This window comes from Lygodium microphyllum, chromosome 1, assembly GCF_053477565.2.
Source record: "Lygodium microphyllum isolate KBCC chromosome 1, Lygodium_microphyllum_v1.1.10, whole genome shotgun sequence".
Taxonomy (NCBI): domain Eukaryota; kingdom Viridiplantae; phylum Streptophyta; class Polypodiopsida; order Schizaeales; family Lygodiaceae; genus Lygodium; species Lygodium microphyllum.
The window spans coordinates 159,932,014-159,952,406 of NC_141135.1; the positions used below are offsets into that span (position 1 = coordinate 159,932,014).

Sequence of the window (20,393 nt, forward strand, 5' to 3'; positions counted from 1 at the left end):
ATGTCGGTGTGCCCTTGAGGCCTGCTTAAGTTGGGGGGCAACTTGGCTCATCAAGCAGGGGCCTTGCTTGTACTCTGTAAGCAAGGGGGTTGCTTGTCCAAAGAAACAGGGGGTCTACTTTCTGGTTCTCAGATAGAGAGAGAAGAGAAGAAGAAGTGGATCAAGCAGCAAGTCATCTACTAAACAGCAAAGGTAGGGCGCTAAGGGCCTTTGAGGTCACCCAACAATGGGTATTTCTCGAGACTCGATGCACAAGAGGCGTGCAACATGAGGCAAAAAGAAGTCCCACTGCAAGAAGAGAAAGTATGAGGTGGGCAGACAACCAGCCATGACAAAGCTGTCTAGTAACAAGACAGTGCAGAAAATGAGTGTTCAAGGAGGTAATTATAAGTTCAAGACTCTTCGGCTTGACACTGGCAACTATTCATGGGGCTCAGAGTCTGTAACTAGGAAGACCTGAATCTTGGATGTTGTCTACAATGCATCAAATAATGAGCTTGTTCGCACCCAGACTCTTGTAAAGTTTGCAATTGTACAGGTCTATGTTGTTGCTTTTCGCCAGTGGTACAATCAGCATTATGGCGTGGATATTGGAAGGAAGAAGAAGTCTTCTGATGCCAAGAAGGAAGGAGAGGATGTTGAGGCAGGAACAACAAAGGAGGATAAGAAGAAAAGTAACCATATCCAGACGAAAAGTGCAAAGCGCCAAAAGGATCACAAGCTGGATCCCCATCTTGAAGATCAGTTTGCTAGTGGTCGCTTGTTAGTTGCGATATCATCTTGTCCTGGGCAGTGTGGACGAGCTGATGGCTACATCCTCAAAGGGAAGCCCTCATCACAATGGACATCAACAAATCGAGAGATGCCAGCAGATCTATCACAAACCACAGCAACACGTTCAGAGAAGCGACACTTGCAATTTGTCATTTTTTAAAAAAAATCCTTATCCTAAGGTTTACAACATTAAAAGTTTTTTTTCTTGAACCCCCTTTCACACCTTCTCTATCAAACCTCTTTCCACACTAAACTAGGTTGATAAAACCCATTCACACCTTCACTCTCATACTTCAAGACTGAAATATGTTTGCATTGAAAAAGGCCAATAGAACCCTAGATGCTATGTATCCCAAAATCTATGTCAAAGAGAGCTTGTCAAGACAATGCCATGAATCCATTATTGTATCCATTTGTAAAAGCATAAAGCAAAAAGGAGAAGTACCACGTGCCAACAAATGGACAAAGGTACAAGAATCACAACAAGGGCAAAGAGCATGAAGACCAAGAAGGAGTCCAAGAGGATTAAATACTGCACCAAAGAGTGCGAAAGAAGCCAAAGGAAGATGAAGAAGATACGTTCCATTGCTGACAACAAAGAATTTCCCTTAGTGGATCTACTTCCCATAGTGGATGTAACAAATCCTACAAAATATGTAAAGTTTTAAGCTTGACCTGACTAAGGCTGCCAAAGAGCTAGTCTCATGGTCCATGTTCGCATGTAGGGGGGGCAAATGCCAGTAGGTGTAGGAACTCATCATTTGAGGGGGGGTGTTGAGAATAGCAAATGATGCTTAACATGAATACATGTAGAGGCTAGATGTGTGCCCAAAAGAGGCTTGCCCACAAGAGGCTTTGTATAATAGATAGACAATGATGTATGTTCTAGGAAGAGATATCCAAAATCCCATGAGCCTAGTGAGGAAGAGTGGTACTATCCAAAAGCTATATAAGCATGTACTTGACACTCATTTCAATGTAATGGTACTATCATTTTGAGTCTTTGCCAGTGTCATTGTACATCTTACACAAGAATGTCTTTATGAGTCCAAGCTTCCATGTTGGAACCTAATTCACTTGTGTAACAGTCTATCTAGGTCCATGTCATCATGAGTAGTGTCTTCGTCTTTCATCCACCATAGCTAAACCTTGCTCTAGATTTGTGTTTCTCAACATAGACATTAGGGAACCACATGGTGCGTTGCTCGCTTGGATAGGTGCTATGTGAACTTGCATGCATGGTGGATTTCTAGTGGTCTCTGGTTCCTCCCCATCCTCTCAAAGATAGCATCTGACCATAACCATGGGCGCACCTCTTAAGGGAATGGATCGAGTCCTCTTTGACCATGGGGGGTTGGTGGCCAAGCATCAAGTGGTTTGACATCCTTGGCAACCAACTGCCAATCAAAATTTCATAGCCTGTGCGTGGACTCTCCAAGGTCACATCCAAACACAAAAGCCAATGGCCAACCTCCTTAGCCCCCAAACTGATGCACCTAGTCAAACTTTTGATGTCTCCCATGGGCAACCCACTTTGGGTGTGCAAGAAAGTAAGGTACATTAAAGGCCTGTCCACTCGAGTGGCTACGAAGACCTGGGCAAAGTGGACGAAGGAATTCCTACACACTAGATCGTCAACAGGGAGAAAGAGAGCTCATAAGGTGTCGATGGCTAAGAGGTCAAACAAGCTTAATGCATTGGTGTGGCACATGACTATCAATAGGCTGCCTGTCAAAGAGAGGCTCTCCAAGATTGTTAAGGTCCCCCCATAGTGCGTACAACGCAAAAACAAAGAGGAAAGTACTAGGCACTTGTTCTGGGATTGCCCCCAATCCCAAGTAGTTTGGAAAGCTATACAACAATGCCTTAGGGAGGCAAACCTAAATGATGCATTCGCAATGAGAGGCACTTTGTTTGGTGATTTCCACAATGTTGATGAGCAACAGTCACACTTTGGAATTTGTAAGGGCAATTGTAATCAAACACATTTGGTATAGTAGGAATAATGTTGTTTTTAGGAGTAGATATTACTCTACCCCAATGGATAGAGTTAGCCCTTTGAAATATTGACTTTTAGTGTGATTGGCTAGCTTAAGAGACACATTGGATCCTTAGACTATTTTACAAAAATCTAGGGACACTCCACTAGTCTTGCGGCCTCGAAGCATTATCTCATTATAATCTCTCTTTTTTACTTCCTTTGGTAATACATAATCCTGTCCATTACAAAAATGTCTTGCAAGTAAAGTAATCCCCTTTTATAGTAAGTAGGAGGGGTGAAAAAAGATGCCACATGTACTTGACTTGACTTGCTATATATAGTAAGTATTTGTGTGGCATGGCCCTAAAAGCTCTTAGTGGACCATTTTGCAATAAGATGACATTGACTACGTAAATATCACGATCATCATTCTCATAATTCTCAACTATTTTGCAATAAGAAGACATTGTCTAAATATCACGATCATCATTCTCAACCATTAAAAGTCGATTGGGATCCACACTTTGCATGAGACGAGCTACAACCACAACAAACCTCACCGTCTCAACATTGAGGCATGCTGGCAGACGCTTAAACAAGATGCTACATTGTTTTTCATTTGTGACTATATGCAGAATTATCGTCGTATACATCATTTGACGTGGTGACGTAATAAACAACTCATTTCCGAACTTTTTGTTCTGCGTCATCCAGGACAGTTCGTTGCGACACATGCTGTCGAACGTTCTCCATCGATCGACAACCTTATACATGACAAGGATAACCGATGGAGACAGAGCGAGGTAGAGAGAGAGAGAGAGAGCAATCCGGGCCTTGCCATGCACAATCTCGTAGCTGTGTTTGAGGCTCAAGCTGCTGTTCGTTCATAAGCCTGGTTCGGCAGCATGGAATCCATACCTTTGTCAAGAAATCACAATCCATGTCAGCCTCGGTTCCCGCAGCAAAATATCCTGCCACCAGTTAGGATACGATGGCCGAAGGTTTTCCGAAGGCCTCAACCATCAGACACAGATTGTAGCTCCTTAGAAGTTTCTGCATCATCACAGTGTTCCACAGAGGACGATGGAGGTGCTCTTCAGCCTGCCAGAGCCTCAATTAGCGAAATCGAGCAAAGGCCAACAGGATGTTCTTTCTATGATCCTGAACGTGTAGGGAGTTACCCTCCGAGGCCAAAGCATATGCTGCTTTTCACGAATTTGAAGGCAACTAGAAGCTTCGCTTTGGAGGTTTTAGAAGATGACGAAAATGCAATTGCACAGCCGGAAAAGGATTTGGAGACGATGGACAAGGAGATTAAGAGAAGGACCACCACGTTTTGTTTGCCGTTGCATCTTTTTGACAACTCAGACTTAGAAATCCGGCATCCTACTGTGGACATTCAGGAGGTAGCATCAACCTTAGGGGACTTTGGAATCTAGATATATTGTTTCCTTTATTGAATCCTAATGGCAACGTTGCTTTGCCCTCACGGCAACAAAGGACTCGTGGTTTCTCTACTCCTTTTCCTTTCAACAGTAACGATGGCAACTTCTGTTGCCGTTCTGGTTTTAATCTCACAAATAGATGCTGTTTTAAGCTTACAATGCTGGTTGTGACTCACACCGATTCTGTGTCCTTGCAAAGGCTCATCAAAGGCAAAGCGCACTGGGAAGATCTCGCTTTTACACTTCAAAAGGACATTGCTCGTGGGAGCCTTGTCGTGTATTGAGTTTTGACAGTAATAAAAATGATTTTTTGATAGAATGGGTGAAAACTGGAAAGCAGAAGATTGTGAAGAGGTACATTCACTATGAAATAAAATAATTTATCCGCTTCCCTGTTCCCATAAAATGCATCAGATTATGTGGAATCAAGGAGAACCCGAGTTAAATCAAGTGGAGGAAAATCTTTGGTGCCTTGAAGATGCAGTACATAATCTAGTTGGCACCACCTCTTATTGTTTGCTTGGTCTCCAGAACTAGCCTTCATGGAAAATGTCACTTTCAGTAACTCACATTTGTCTGGAGCCAAGCACTTTGTGTGTGTCACAACAGTGTAATGTGTAGATAACACTGGAGAGATTCCCTATTGTTGTATCAGTAGTTGACACTTCACACTGCAGTTGGCTTGCTGAAATAGCACAGGTACTTTTAGGGCCTTCACTGCCACACGTATTTACTCTCTTGCTGCTTTTACATGAGGAATTCCAGGAATGGTATGGTCTTCTGCGATTGTGAAAACTAATTTGTCTATTTCTGGTATGCATTTTTGTAATAACAGAGTTTGTAAGCAGATTTTTCTGCTGTCTTTTCCAGTGGATGACTTGATTTGGGCTCTTTTGCTTTGCTTGTTTTCTTGATGAAAATCACTCTTCTAGTGTAGTTGCATTAGTCTTTTGGCCAATTTGTACATGAAATTTAGTCAAGGATTCTACAAATTGAACTGTGCTTCAATGGAATTTGTGAATCATTAAAAGCATTATGGTTACCTTATACTTTGATGCACTGGTCAACTGTTCTATATCCTTAATCCTATTAAAACTGTGCAGATTGAATTTGATTCTTGATAGAGAGAAGGAAAGCAGTTTTATTGCTAGAGTCTTGGATGCCAAGAGCTTGCGAAGGACAGTTGAGTTCCAAATGGTAAAACTTGATACCTGTCTCAAGTTAGGATTGCAAGCACTGTATTTTTTTGTTTGGAAGAGGTAGTCAACATTCTTTGGATTTATAACATCAGTTAGAGGCTTGCTGTAAAATCCATTGAGGACTGAGGAGTAGCATATCTTTCCTTGGGGATTATGAAAATAGTTAGATGGTTTCTGAGAAATTTGAAGGAGATGATTGACATAATTAAGGTTGAAAAGAATACTGTTATGGAGTCTTTCAAGAATGAAAGACCACGAGTCCTTTAAAAGCAAAGTTTAAAGGTTTTTAGAGGAGTTGTGCTAATTGGAAAGTGAGAAGCCTAGGGAGCATGGAGATGGCAGAGTGGGAAGACAAAAGAGGGTGGGAAGATATATTTGGAGTCCTAGGAGATATGGATTGCTTTGGAACAGATGGTAGAAATGGATTCAGCAGCATTCTCCCTTACTAGAACGAGAGGATTTGCCTCCATAGTTGGATTGGGGTCTTCTGCATTCTGAGGATCTCTTCAAAACCTGTGCCAATGAGTTATCACAAAATGGTGAAGGATACAATATAGGTGATTGAAAAACTGAACAAAGTGGTAATGCAGGGATAGTAAAGCTAAATGGTGTGATAGATTGCTTCAAATGTAGAAATCAAAGATTCCTTACTAGGGTAAGTTTTTGTTAGAAGGATTCTAATAGGTGCTCTTCTTGTTATGATGCTGCAAAATCTCCATGGAAGATGTGCTTTTAGCACCACATGTGATGTAACTCCTCATCTTTTTATTTTGCGACAAGTGGCCAAGCAGGTGGTGGGTTTTATTTTAGGCTTGTGGACTTCTGTGACATGTTGGCATACCACCAACCATTCTTGGGTCCTAAGTAAAATGCTATTGACTGCTGGCCTGCAGCCAGAACATCCCTTTATTTTCCTTTTTTGCATTTGCTGGCCTTTGGTAATAAAGATGCTTTTATATTTGAATCAGCTACAGGCATCCGTGATCATATTGGTTGTGTTTGGGATTTGTTCTTGTGGCAAGTAAGTCCACCTTTGAAGTGGGTGGGTCATTTGCTGCTGAAGTTATCTCCATTCTGGCAAGGGATTTTGATGTTGAGCTTGATTCCTTTGGGATAGCTTGAATAGAAAGGGAGAGATTGGACCTGTTCAAAAGCAGTGCCCAGCCACAAGGGATAATTTTCAAAATCTTGGGGAGAGCATCATTGTAATAAAGCATATTTGCCCAGCACCAAGGGACAGTTTTTGAAGTCTTGTGTAGCACACCAATATAATAAAGCCTGTGTGCCCCGCAGCAAGAGAGTATTTTCAAAATGTAATTGCAGGAAACACACTAATAAACTAAAGCCCATGTGCAGACACTTGCGAGTGTGCCCTCACTAGGATTATAATGCATATTGTCTAGGAATGTGTTTAGCTCTACTTAGAGTTGAGCTGAGGGTTGGGATGCACTAGGGGTGAGGTCCTCATGGAATGATATCTAACCTCTGTGCAAGGATGAAATGGATCTAGATGGCTGTATGGATCAGTAAAGCTGCTCTACAGTAGGCCTCTTGGTCAAGTTATGTGAGTTCCAATAAGTTTGCACAAGAGTGACAGGAAGCTGAAGGATTCGATCTGTGTGTAAATAACTGCTGCTTAAGCTATGAAAATTGAAAGTGCATGCATGATCCAACCGAGTAAAATGGAGGGGCTTCATTGGGTGAGCGTGGCTACCAATATATTGAACACATTCAAAGCAGATTGAGTGAGGAGGTAGGTGGTTGTGAAAGTTATTTTGCTAGAGGGGTGACGCATAGTTGCCAAGAAATTCATTTCATAAGGTTAGGAAACTCGTTTCATACCCGGGTGTTTCAGAAACCTATGAAACCCCTATTTTAAATTTTCAAAAAAGCCCTACCCTAAAAAATGTATTTGAACTTTTGTAATCAACATTTTTCATGGATTCATTTGACACGCGGACATGGACATTGACATTGTTTGCAATAATGAGTTGTTGTCTCTTCTATAATTAAAGCTAATATTGTTATGGACAATGGACCATAATGTATGTGTATGTTGATGCTATGTTAAATCTCTGTTTGTATTGTATAGAAGTATAAACTATGATAAATTACATTATATCAGTCATACTCTATACACATAAAGTCTCATGGCAGTTTCTTCCATCTTAAATGAAACTCGTTTCTAATGTTTTAGGAAAATCGTAAGAAACCTGCGAAACCCGTTTCATACCTCCCGTTTCAGAAACCCTTGGTAACTATGGGGTGAAGAACTGCCAAAACTTATTTGGGAGGCTGTCAAAATAGCAAAGCTGAGGCAGAGTGTTAGGAAAGGAAACAGGGTTAAAGTGAGAAAGAGGCAAAGGTGGTAAAGGAGTGGGGAGTTGTTGGAATGGTTGCATCAACAGGGGCAGTGCCTGGGATGAGGTCTGTAGCTGCAGAGGGGTGGGGGAGTCCAAAGTGGCATGAAGTGGAACTGGCTGCAGAAAGGGAGGAAGTAGTGTGGTAGAAGATGGAACTTTAAAAGGCATTGACAACATAGCCAGAGAGAACTGGCAGGAGCAGGAGAAGGCTGATGGCTGGGTGGGAATAAGACATGCCATGGGAGAGCAGACGTGGACAGGGGAGATGAGGAGGTATAGGCTGGTCAAAAAATGTCCCCCCCCGGGGAGGGGGGGCAGGGGAGTGCTCAAGGTGTGCAGGGAGAGCAGGTTGGAGCACACTGGCTCCTTGATTATGGGTAACATATGCTTTTACTGGATTTTCTTGCTACCATCTCTATGGTCATTTGGTTGTTGAGTTGATGGCTATACATTTTATTGAATGTTCCTCAATGTTGTAATGACAGTTCACACCAATGAGACACATTTTTTTGACATTGCACACCATGATTTTTGACATTAAAAAAAAAAAAAAACTCTTACAGAGATTCTCCGAATACATTGATTTCGTTCGTTTTGAAAACCCACCAATGCGAGGTAAATCATTGAAAGCTCGACTTGCATGCCTAGCTGGTGAGTCCCTCACACAGAGATATCCAGATCTTGTGAATGATTATATGGAAAGCCTAAGACTGGATTATGAACGAAGTGTGAAGAAGTCTATACTTGAGTACAAATACTTTGTTACCAAAGAAGGCTATCCAAGATTAAAAGCACTTCAACTTTTTGCGTCTGATGAATTCAAACCTCCAGTTCCAAGGTAACCAAATCCTGCATGTACTTGGGATTATTATAAATGTGGTTTGGTTGCCAACTATCATCAAGTAAAATTTGTGCTGTTTACTAGGCAAGGATGCATCCCAGTAAAGTTCGCCTTTGAAAATGCAAGGGCATATGTAAGGGATGAAATCACAAAGATTTTATGTGTAGCAGAAGAAGCATTTTTATTAGGGTTACTGCGCTTCTACAAAGAAATGGATATTAGTGATGTATGCCTCTTCAATCCACTTTTGTTCACTTTACCACGGCCTTTGAGACTGGAAGATTTTCGTTTAATTCAAGAAGATTATATTAGGGAAACTGCAGACAACCTTCGCAATGAGTAAGTTTGTGCATTAAAGAATGCATTGTGTGAATCCACATACATATAAGAGGATTTGTGCCAATTTACTTGAGGCAGTTAATTATGTTATATAAACTATTTCATTGTCCAAACCTGTTTGATACTGATATTTGGAGATAGTTTTGCCAAGATTATTCTTATTCTGTTTTACTTATGCAAGATAGCAATATTATGTTCGTGATGGTGAAGTGAAGTTCTGGCTTTTCGCAAAGATTTTTACTTTATCTTGTTTTTATTGTCTTGCTTCTAGTTTTAAGAGTGAAGAATGCACATTGGCTTTCTATAAAATTTATTTCTAATAGTGAGAACTAGAAGATCTGTACAATACTTATAAAAAATGTGAATACATTTGTAAGTTCATGCCCAAGAGAGCCTTATAGTTTACAGTTATAAGTTCATGCCCAAGAGAGCCTGATAGTTTACTCGTGATGAGCTGCCTTACACCTGGCCCTTTGTGAGACCTGAAAGTTCAACTGACAAAGGTTTGAGCTTGCAAATGTTGTTTACTTTAGTGTCAAGCCTCAATATAAAATACCAATGACTGCAATATTCTCCTGTTGGCACAAAAATGGTTTACCTTTTAAATTGACCCTGAATGCACATTCACAAGTTGTAATCAGTACTTGTAAACAGTTCTCTAAATGTTCGCACTTATCAGTAGCTTAATAGGTAAAACAGTAGAGTTAAATGTCCACAACCTGGAGATCTTTAGAACTGATGATTACTTGCTAAGTTGTTCATATGCTTTGATCAAACTGTGCTCTCAGAGGAGAGAGACATTTTCTCCACTAGTGTATGGCTTTTAAATGTACGGCAAATATAAACACAATAGGATCCCCAAGTAAAAACAATTATGTGGCAATGTTCTTGATGAGAGGATAATCAATAGGTTAGATGGCAGCTCAAGGGTGGCCATATCCTCCAAGGGAGACGAGGAATGCAAAGGCTTTTTGCCAACATGTGCAAGTGACTGCATGATGAATCATGACCCATTTTGAAATGGGGGAAGAAGATCCCCTCTTTCAAGGAGATAGGGAGTCCAAAAACTCATGAATCACAGCTTCTAGAGTGTTTGATGAAGAAGGAATGAGGAATGATTGCCATAAGTGCCATAGAATGTATTTGAAGTTGCAATGGAACAGAGACCTGACAATTCCCAGAGGTGTCCTCTTAAATCCAAGTAGAAGAGGGATGGGAGGGAGTGTTAGAGATACGGTCATCCCCTGGACAGGCATTCATCAGAGATGGGCTGTGTACATGCATTTCCTGTCAGACAGGCATTTGAGAGCAGTTTCTATGTGTTGGGAGGAGGCTGGATATGCCATGTGGCAGTTTGATCAGTCATCACATTTATGACAGGTCCCGTGTGTGTAGCTGCAGCAGGTTTGCCATCTGGCAGGTGGTTGTACAGCTGGAGATGCAACGTCAGCAGTCGGGACATGTGGCAGCTGTGCAGTCAGCAGCTTTTTCTGCAGTCGGACCATTTATTGTGCACGGTTGGCATTTAATGCAGCTGACTTGTGCAGATTTATTCCTTTTTTTATGGGCTACATATTCCAGCCAGCCCCCACACATTCAGACCGTTCTAATTGCAGATTTCAGGCAGAGATCATGCAAATTGCAACAGACTTTGAGGTTTACAGCAGGGTGACATCATCAAGGTGGAGATATGTAGACATATGCACTGTCTGTCTACATATCTGCATTCCTTATTTAGCACTCTTCATATTGCAGATCTTCTGTGTTCTTCTCTCTTTCTCTCTCTCTCTCCCCCCTCTCAGTGTTCACTCTATCTCTAAGTCTTGGTCATACACTTCTGCACCGGTGCACTCTGACATGGTATCAGAGCAGCACAAAGGCTGATTGATCGTGGGCAGACCTGAAGAGGAGATTTTAGCGCAACACAAGACTGCGTTTTTAGTGTTTGAGGGCGAGCAGGAGGGCTGCGCATCGGATGCAAACTTTAAACCTCTTAAGGACCTCATAGAGAATTTGGAGTGGCAACGGACTAAGGTGCATGACTTCAATCTGTTGTACAATTGGGCCTTCATTGTGGATGAGAAAAGTCCTACAAAAACGGGAGCCATGGGAATGATGAACAGTATGAGTATGAGGATTCGGATAATGAGTATGAAGACTGTTGTTCCAATGGTGAGGAAAGCGAGGAAGAAGGTGAGACCATAGAATACGACACACATGGATGAGTGATTGAGTAGATAAGAGCGGACTCTAACCTCGAGAGGCTAGTGCTTTTAGGGTGGAAAGAGGAGTCATCAAGGTATATTGTGATCATACTTGGTTAGAGCACTTGGAGGTAGTGGACCACTTTTTAGTCTTTATTTGAAACTTGGGGAAACCCACCTAGCTAACTGAGTCCCCCTAATCGTAGGATGATTCTATCAGAAAATTGTCCACTTGCTTTCCATAGTGTCATGGCATACTTTAATATTTTAAATATGCATGCTACAATGCTCTAATGACATATAAATATAGCTTGATTAATTAGTATATTTACAAAGGGTTTAATGGCATGCCTTTAAGGTATGGACACTAAGCAATCCATTGGAAAAACATAATTGTTTTGATTTTTGAAAAATTCTCATATATATAGTCACTTCAAAAGTGAACCAATGCAAAATTGAGTTATCACCCTTGCCATGTTTATCTCGAGCCTTCCAACGCTCAACCTTCCTAAGAGTTAGTCCTAGAACTAGTTAAGCACTATTTTAGGGGTGTGAGACTATGCCTTATGGGCAAAGGGGTTGACACTCAGCTCCCCCTCATTTCTCTCTCTCATTGAACCAAGTGCAGTACTCACCTACCTCTCTCTTAGACTATTCCCAAAAATTGTTTATTTTAAGCTCGATATTAGATTGTTGCTAGAGACCATTATTGAGTCTTTAGGAAACCTCACATCGATTCTCATTGAACGAGACTAGACACTTTGGAGGTAGACCTAGAGAATACCTAGTCACCTAAATCCGCTTAGCCCGGATGGTGGTAACTAGGATTGGTCCCTAGATGACTACCAAACTACCCTCCCTGAGAGAATTAGGGTTGGGTACATCTCAAGTTCATGATGAGCTATTGTGTTAGACACAAAGGGAGCTTTGCCCCTAGTCTAAGGTCGCATGAGGGGACACTTTCGCAGTTTAGGCAAGGGTGGGGAATCCAAGGTCATCTTATACTTTCATGAAGCTAGTTTATGATAGGTATAAAGTGAGCGTGGGTGTGTGGGAAAGGAGCAAAGTTGCCGATTCTGATGCGGATTTTTGCTATTCAAGGAGGAAGGCTGCATTTTTAGCCTTCAGTTGCATATTTTACCTTTTCGTTGCCTTCAACAGGTGAAAAAGTTGCGGGACGAGTGGAAAAGAGCCCTAGGAGGCTGTGTCTTCATAGTTAGATCTAGGGAGCTGCTTTTGTGTTTTCTAGAGTCTTATGATTTGGTAGAGCTTGTCATGGCATTTGGTCAATGAATGTATCATTTTTTTTCTTTTGGGATGGCTAAAGGAATGGAAACAAAAAGAAATGAAATTTGTTAAAAGAGGAGGCTATTGAGCGTCCTTCATTGCGAGATGAATCCAAATTATCTGAGAAGATAAGGCGTTGTTGGCACAAGCTCAAGTGCACTGGGACAAAGTGAATGCACGCATCTACTCTTTTTTCTTCCTTTCATGTACTACAACCGTGATTGTCCATATTGAGCACTTGATGGTGGCTAGGGATATAGGCTAGAGCTAGATTAGATGTACAACTGAATGATTGTTATGAAATGGGTATCTTTGGAGATGCAAATGAGGACATTGAACCCTAACAAGTCATCTTCTATGCAGGAGCATATGAACAAGCAACTTGCAACTTTAAATGTAGGTTTAGAATGCAAGGAAGATGATCACACTGCTGCTCATTGTTGCCATTGTTGACATTCCAGTCCCAATTAGCTGATCTAGACTGCGGTTGTTGACTGATCTGCTGAGAGAAATCATGCATTCCATGTCCTTGCCTTAATACAGAGCCTGACTGCTCAGCAATGTCTCTTCTCGACCTTGCTAACACATCTCTCTGGGCCTCTAGATTGAAGCTTCCATGATTGCCAAAATAATCTCCTCCGGCTCCATCAAAATACTCCAAGGACAAAAATAAGGGAACTGAACTGTGCATACTTTAAAATGTAGAATCCAAAGTAAAAATGAACAGCTTAATGTAAGGCCAATTGCAGATACTATCCTAGAAGGTCCAATGATGGGACAAAGTAGTATGACTGCACATTGTCCATTTGGTGCCCATATGAACCACCCTTTTCCACCACAGAGTGGCCCTGGTTTGCAATCCAGCCCTCAACCTTTGCAAGTGGTTCGAAACTTTCGGTCATCCGTTGTTAGCTCTTCAATTCAGGGCTCTCAGGTGTAATCCATCGATGATCAGTCCTGCACCACCAATATCACATCCAAATGCTGGTCCTTCTGTAAGCCACGGAGTTCCTAATTTTGGCCCTATGTCTCCAGTCACACCCATCTCACCGTTTCATCAAAGATAGCAGCAATTACTGACCCAAAACAAGCCGACCAGGAGGGGAAACTCTGCCCAAGTCTGAATCTTCTGGTTGGAGTGCAGAATTGACCATTTCAGTCTTTGCTGTAATTACTGGTTCAGACCTGTTCTGAGACCTGTTTACAACACACACTGTTCCCTGCACTGTTCTGCCCACTGTAATTACTGGTTCAGACCTGTTCTGAGACCTGTTTTCAGCTCATACTGTTCCCTGCACTGTCCTGCATCATCTGGGCCAAGTGCCCCTTGATTCTGACATCAATTGGGCTCTGAAATACCCTCTGAACAGTCCAGATTCAGTTCTGGTTTAGTGCTGTTTCAGGCACTTGCTTGGTGAGGTTAACACCCTCACCTGTCCCTGCTGGGAACTGCAAACAACTGCTCCTGTTCCTGGAGAAAAGAGGCTCTTGCCTCATGCAAAAACAGCATATTCCACACAGCTGTACCTGAATCAGAAGAAAGGCCCTTGATTCTGCAGCATAACCATACTCTTAGGGAGAGAAAGAGAGAATAGAAGGCAGGCTCAACCCTCTGTGCTTCATAGACAAGGTAGACCAGCTCTCAAGAGCTCTCCATCTGCAGCAATCCATCTCCCCTTTTACAAAAATGAGCCCCCCATGCATTGAAACTCGTTTTTGTGCTGCCCTCTCTCTCTCTTTTGGGAATTTATGCCCAAATTGTGACACATGGCATACATGTAACAATTTTCCTGTTTAAACCTTTCGGTCTAAAATTCTCCATCCTCGGTTCAAAATTTGACATCGGCACAGACCAGAAGATTAATCCTCGTACAAAAACGAAGATAATGACGTGAACAGATTCTGGGGTCCAAAAATAGTAACTCCCTAAATCTTAGGAGTTGCTTCCATTGCATCCCCACTAGTCTTTTGACCATCTTTGCAGACTATGGCTACATCCAAATTTGCAATGTAGCTCAATTGAAAGTGAATCTCCACTGATGACCCCACATGGACTAATCTCTTGAAGATTTGTCCATCTTCACTTTGAACTAGTCTCTTCCAGGCTAGTTCTTCAACACACTTGTCCATATACACTTTCACAAGTCTCTTCCAGACTTGTCAATCTACAGTGCCATCAGTCTCTTCCAGACTTATACTGGACCTTAACTGTCCAGTCTTGACTCACTAGACATTCCTGTCCGTTTCAGAAACTAGCCATGCAACTTGGGCATTTAGATTTCAAGAGGGATCCTTCCAAAAAGAAAAACCAAATAAAATATGTAATAAAGAAATCAACAAAAAGGTACTAGCTGTCACAGTCTTGTGACAGGTTATGCTATCTCTAGTACTACATGATGAATTATATCTAGTACTACATGATAAATTGAAATGGAAAATGAAGAATATGGAAATATAGAATATTGAGAAACTGAAAAGAGTATACAATATCTCCATCTCAGTATAGGGAATCCACCAAGACTTTGCAAGCTACCCGCGCCTAAATCAACATGGTAATCTTTGTCTATAGCAAGTAATCAGGTCGCAAGATTATCTCATATAAGCATGCTTATGTTGCTGAGCAAGAACTCTAGGGTGTCGTACTTTGCATAACACTGTAGCTCTGTCCATTGTGATGCCACCTGATGATGTCCCTCGATGGTGCTTGTCAGTAGGATATGTAGTGTCTAAGGTGGCAGTGGCCGGGGGTCAGCTATACCGAAAAAGTTTGCAATTGCTCTCTGGAGGGGTGGATGTGACTGGGGTTGCCTCCGATCTTGTAATAATGTTGGTCTGTGCCGTTGGAGCTCCAATAAGAAAATGCCCAAACATTTTTGGTCCTCATAGTCCATCACTCGTCTCAATGGTCCAAAGCCCTCCTTAAAGAGACAATGGTAGCAGCCTCGGATCTCATAGTATACAGTGCATCTACAAATGTAGTGTTCCTCCGTCTTTGCCTGTGAAACCAGCCTTCCTTTGGTGGATGGGTGATAATTCCTTGATTACAACTTAGTTATGGTAGCAACATTTATTACAAAACTGAGAAATGCAAGTTAACTCATAATCTTGGACATTTCTCAGTTAACATATTAAATAAATGTTGCCTGATGTCACCACTGGACATTTAATGGTCCAATTAATGGCCCAGACTCAAATTGACACTAGGCACCCACAAGTACCTATCCAACATAACTTTGTACAACTTTTGCCAATGTCACCCATTGATCACTTGGTGTATTTAAGTTATCAATGTGACTTAATTGACTTGCGCGCTTCATGTGCACCTCACATGTGCACAACTTAATAATGCCAAATTTAAGAATTGAAAATACATGTCTTTGTGATATGGTCTACATATTTGGCATGCTTACTCATATTACTCACTTGTATCACAATTGTGGTCAGCCTCTCTTGCATGTCTTTGTGTACAAAGTAATCTCTCATTTTGATGTTCTGTCACTCTCACGAGGGAGGGAAAGGGGGAGAGAGGAAATAATTACTAAAGGATGAGTTGGATGAGTTAGCCTTTGAGGCCAAGTAAAGTGACTACAATGATGGAATATCTCATTGTGGAAAGAAGTTGCAAGTAAGAAACTATTGTATTGTAAGTTAAAATACAAGGCTATAAGTATCCTGCCAAATGCCCTATGTTTTGTTTGTGTATGAATGAGATGGCAGCATGAATGTTCTTCTATTGAACAGTCCTTGTGTGGAGGTGCAAAGGGAGTAGCACTGGAGTCTTTCTTGGATATAGGGTTAATAGTGTTCTTAAACTTGTAGCTTATGGTCCAGCAATTCCATTAAAGTGCAGGGCTTGATCTGAGGTCACTCTTGATAATCTTGATGTTAATTTGAAGGCTTTGTTGGTGTACTTTATGGCTATAGAATTTATGTCATCATCTAGCTTGTAGAAGGTTGGCGTGGGTCTGCATGGTGGGTCTCTCTTGTACAAGCACCTTTGTAACACTACAAAACTCTTAGGCGACGACAAGTCCAAGGGATCACTGATTTAGGTGGTGAGAGTTTTGGGTAAGTGGGCCAAATCTCTCCTTCAATGTCATGACCCACAAGTATTCAAGAGACGTGTAGTAATTTTGAAATGGAAGAATGAATCTACAACTGAAGGATTGAAGACGAGACATCAGTGTCCAAAACCACAATGATTGTACAAACATGCCCGTGTAGACAAAGAAAGTACAGGGAAATTTGTGATATGAATGTAACTTTTGAAGTGTGTATCAGTTTAGCTTTTTTCCCTAAACATGGTCCATAGGTGACCAACATATTTATGCTTTTCATGGCTTCCCTAAACCCTGTTCATACCTAGAAGCAACACGTGCATATATGAGTACTGCTCACTCTCAAGTTCTGATTGGAGGAGCAAGTCCTCTAGATGACCTTGTTGGCTTCTACATGTGACAGTCACTCATAAATTTCCTACTTTTTTGATTAGCGTTGTCATCCTCTAGAACTAGGTTGCGTATAGCCTCTAGAACTATGTTTGTATGGCCAATTTTGGCTATCTGTTCTGAAGTGTCTTAATACTTTTCCAGGTAGATGCTTTTCTGGTCTATCCTTCCACTTAACCAGATACTCTCTTAAGGTAATGCCTTGAACTACAATACTGGTCTATCTTTCCACTTCACCAGATGCGCTCTCAAGGTAATGTCGTGAAATCCATTTTTGCTTTTGGTTTATGTAGTTGGGGAGGAGGCTCTACATAAACTACCAGGGCTTCAACATCAATGAGATTATTACTGAGGTGAGGACTTCTATCCAGACTGGATGCTCCTTTGAAGTTTCTGGCAACTTCAACCTATAAGCTATATACCTGTGATGCTTTCCATCAGTCTCAACTGTAATGGTGGGCTTGTGATGAAGAACTTCGGAAATGAAATAATGTCTATGACAATTGCTGATTTTGGATCAGTCTAGTCTCTCTAGTTTCAAAAATCAAATCAGTGCCTTCTAGCAGCAGCTTGACAGAATTCCTGTCTAAAATTTTCTTACAGATATTAAAAGATTTCTGTAAAATGTTAACAGGTCTTAGTTTGACAAAAAGTCTGTGTACTCCTGATTTGGTAACATCAGAAAAATTGATTGTAAACTAATGCAAATGTCTTGTTATTACAGTTGGGTCCCAAGGGTTGTTGCGATGATAGACGAACTTGCTCCCCCAACTACAGAACTTTCAGGCCAGTCTCTTGCAAAACTAAAAGGTTTTGTTTGGAGATTATCTTACACGATGACTCAACAGCTCCAGGATGTGGTGTTGCAGTCATTGGAAGCATATAAGAAAATGTGGGAGCAGTATTCAAGGATTCATTGTAGTCACGCCCTTAGTTCTAGTGAAAGTGAAGACAATACATTAGACAACACGGAACAACTGAATCAGAATGAAATCACCCAAGACAAACCCAAGAGAGACTTCAAGGTGATGCCAATGTTCAAGATTAAATTAAAAGTTGAAGGGGATCACTTTGTCTTTGATCCGTCTCTCTCTTTGATAGAAAGTACTGTTCTTTTGCTACTTGATTCTATCCTCTTAGCTGTCAAAGGAATAGAGGATCTTCAGTCAAGAGTTACAACCATCTCTACTGTTTATGAATTTAAAGAGATGAAGGCCATAAAGAACGATGATCCACAATTTACGGCAGTAAGGAAAGCTATAGAGGTATGTGAAAGCTCACGAAAGGTTTATCAATGTATATATTTCCTATTTTTTGGCCTCCAGAGTCTAGGCTCAAGAATACATCATATTACTTTATACTGAGTTCATGCCTTCATGCTGTTGGAAAGAGAACTTCAATTTGCAATAGGCCACAGTGGGAAGTTGTAAAGCATAAGACATCTTCTCTAACATTTTGGTGGCGGTGTTCAATTAGATTTTCTGTCGTTACCCGGCTCATATCTCAAAAACACTTCCTATGTTTTGAAAAGGCGTAAATGACTGTACCAGTAGCTGCATAAAGCATTTGCCTTCCCATGATTTAAAAAGGCCTAAATAACTGTGCTATTAGCTGTCTGCCTTGCGAGTGAATTTCCTTCTTCTGATGAAATCATCTCCTGGTAGTTTTTCCTGCCATGTCTTTGCATGTCAGTGGAAAGAGAATCAGTTTTCTTTCTGGGGTTTTTGATGAATTTCATGATGGCATTAATTAGATGATTGCCACAATCTAGTTGAACCTATGAACATTATTGTGAGAAAATTCACTTTTGTAACCGTCATACAATTCCATAAAAAATGATTTTTGAAACTGTCATATGATTCCATAAGAAGTAAATTTGTTTTCAATTACATCTGCAGATAATCTTGGAACAAAATTTTGTTCAGCCCAGAAAATTAGAGGAGAGCTACATGCCATTCAAAGAGCTTGCTGCTGTTGATATTGCTAGTTTTTTAGAAAATTGGAGAATGGAAAATCATTCTGTTGAAGAATATGAAGATGAGATTTCAAATTATCTACAGGTGGGTCTCTGGATTACCCGTTTCAATACACCCTCAGTTTTATAATTGCCTTACCTTTTAATTCCTAATTGTTGGAACAGTGGAAGAGGGTACCACATAATATGGAAGAAAGTATTTGTGACTACCATGTGATAAGCCTGAATTCACATGAGTTATACAAAGTTTTGGTGTGGGGTTGGATATTTGATAGAGGTATACATAGATTCCCCCTCTTCTTTTTATCAACCTATGGCAGCCAAGGTTTACAGGTTTCTTCTTTCTCCCCATGAATACAAAGTTCATGGAAATCAGTTGTCGTATTAAAATAAGCCTCTTAGATTTGGTAATGAGCCTTTCCACTTTTTGGAAGAGTAAATTGCCTTTGAAAGAGTGTCTTTTTGGACATGTTTGGTGGGTGCACTCCCAATAGGGCATTTATTAATTGCATTGAAGTTTAATGAAAGATATTCCGACAATCAGAAAAGATGTTGTGGTCGTGTCTAGCTACAAAGTCCTACTTGAACCCATGTCCAGGTTTTTCGAAAATGATTTCTAAGCAGGAAGGTGGCAGGAATTCTTGGATTTTTGGCTTACTTTCTTCTGCATTGCCTGGCTTCTCATTCATTTTTTTTCTGAGAAAATAAAATTCTGTAATTATACCTCAGAAGCAAAAAACCCCATTGGGGGTAAAAATATAGTCAAAAAAAGCTCTGTAAATAGCAATTAGATACATCATAGATACAATGGTTAAGTGAACAACCAATCTGGGGGGCTATAGTGCCAGACCATATGAGGTGCTTGGTAAAAAAAAAAGTGCAAGTGGGTTCCATGGTTTCACCTGGTCTTTGCGAGGGAGCAACTCTGTGGAAGTAGATAATATGTTCTACTCCAGTTCAGCCTTCTTCTTGAAGTCTCTTTGCACTGTTAGTCAAGGGGCTTCTTAGGTGGTTTCCTGCACTGTTAGTCCAGAAGGCCTTTTGTACGCACCACTATTCTTTAATTAGTACTCTTGACAAAAAGAGATATACATTAAAAAAAAAACCCTAGATGTTATGTCCGTGCATGTATGCTTGTAATCCATGTGTTAACCTCTACTTGGGTTGTGCCAGGTTGCTGACAAAGCCAAAAAAATTTCAGATGGTGAAGTTATGTTTGATATGTTTTTGGTTGAATGCTCAAGTCTTGGTGAAGATTTACATTGCAAGGCCATGGAGATTGCTACCAGACTTTCATCCCAAATCTTAGAGTCAACAACTGCAAAAAACAAAGCTCTTTGTGATAGATATGCTGCAATAGAGACAAGATTGAATATGTAAGCTTCTGATTTATTTGTGTATGTAGGTTATTGAGGTCAAAGAATATCATTTTGATCATCAGGTTAAGTTGAAAGGCTATCAATGTGTATTAAACTGCGTTTTATTGCATCAGGATGACTCCTCCCTTAAACGGAGATAGTTATAAGAGCAGGTGTTA

The 20,393-nt window shown here is 40.8% G+C and overlaps 1 protein-coding gene and 1 pseudogene across 7 annotated transcripts in view; both read left to right on the forward strand.

Annotated features, from left to right (window-relative positions):
* The first annotated feature begins 226 nt into the window (after window positions 1–226).
* LOC148041883 (small ribosomal subunit protein eS8 pseudogene) lies at window positions 227–934 on the forward strand (annotated as a pseudogene).
* A 2,413-nt stretch (window positions 935–3,347) lies between these two features.
* Window positions 3,348–20,393, forward strand: part of LOC148041884 (uncharacterized) — a 269,651-nt gene continuing 252,605 nt past the window's right edge. For 2 of the 7 annotated variants that reach the window (XM_087683761.1, XM_087683772.1), the window contains exons 1-8: window positions 3,348–4,161; window positions 4,400–4,554; window positions 5,304–5,397; window positions 8,326–8,600; window positions 8,688–8,942; window positions 17,606–18,146; window positions 18,780–18,941; window positions 20,030–20,232. In XM_087683761.1, the coding sequence (XP_087539887.1) occupies window positions 3,661–4,161; window positions 4,400–4,554; window positions 5,304–5,397; window positions 8,326–8,600; window positions 8,688–8,942; window positions 17,606–18,146; window positions 18,780–18,941; window positions 20,030–20,232 (2,186 nt within the window). In that variant the 5' untranslated portion in view covers window positions 3,348–3,660. Of the gene's footprint in view, window positions 4,162–4,399; window positions 4,555–5,303; window positions 5,398–8,325; window positions 8,601–8,687; window positions 8,943–17,025; window positions 17,076–17,172; window positions 17,235–17,605; window positions 18,147–18,779; window positions 18,942–19,021; window positions 19,134–20,029; window positions 20,233–20,393 lie in introns of those variants that run through there. The other 5 variants (XM_087683781.1, XM_087683797.1, XM_087683790.1 and 2 more) reach the window with 5 other exon arrangements.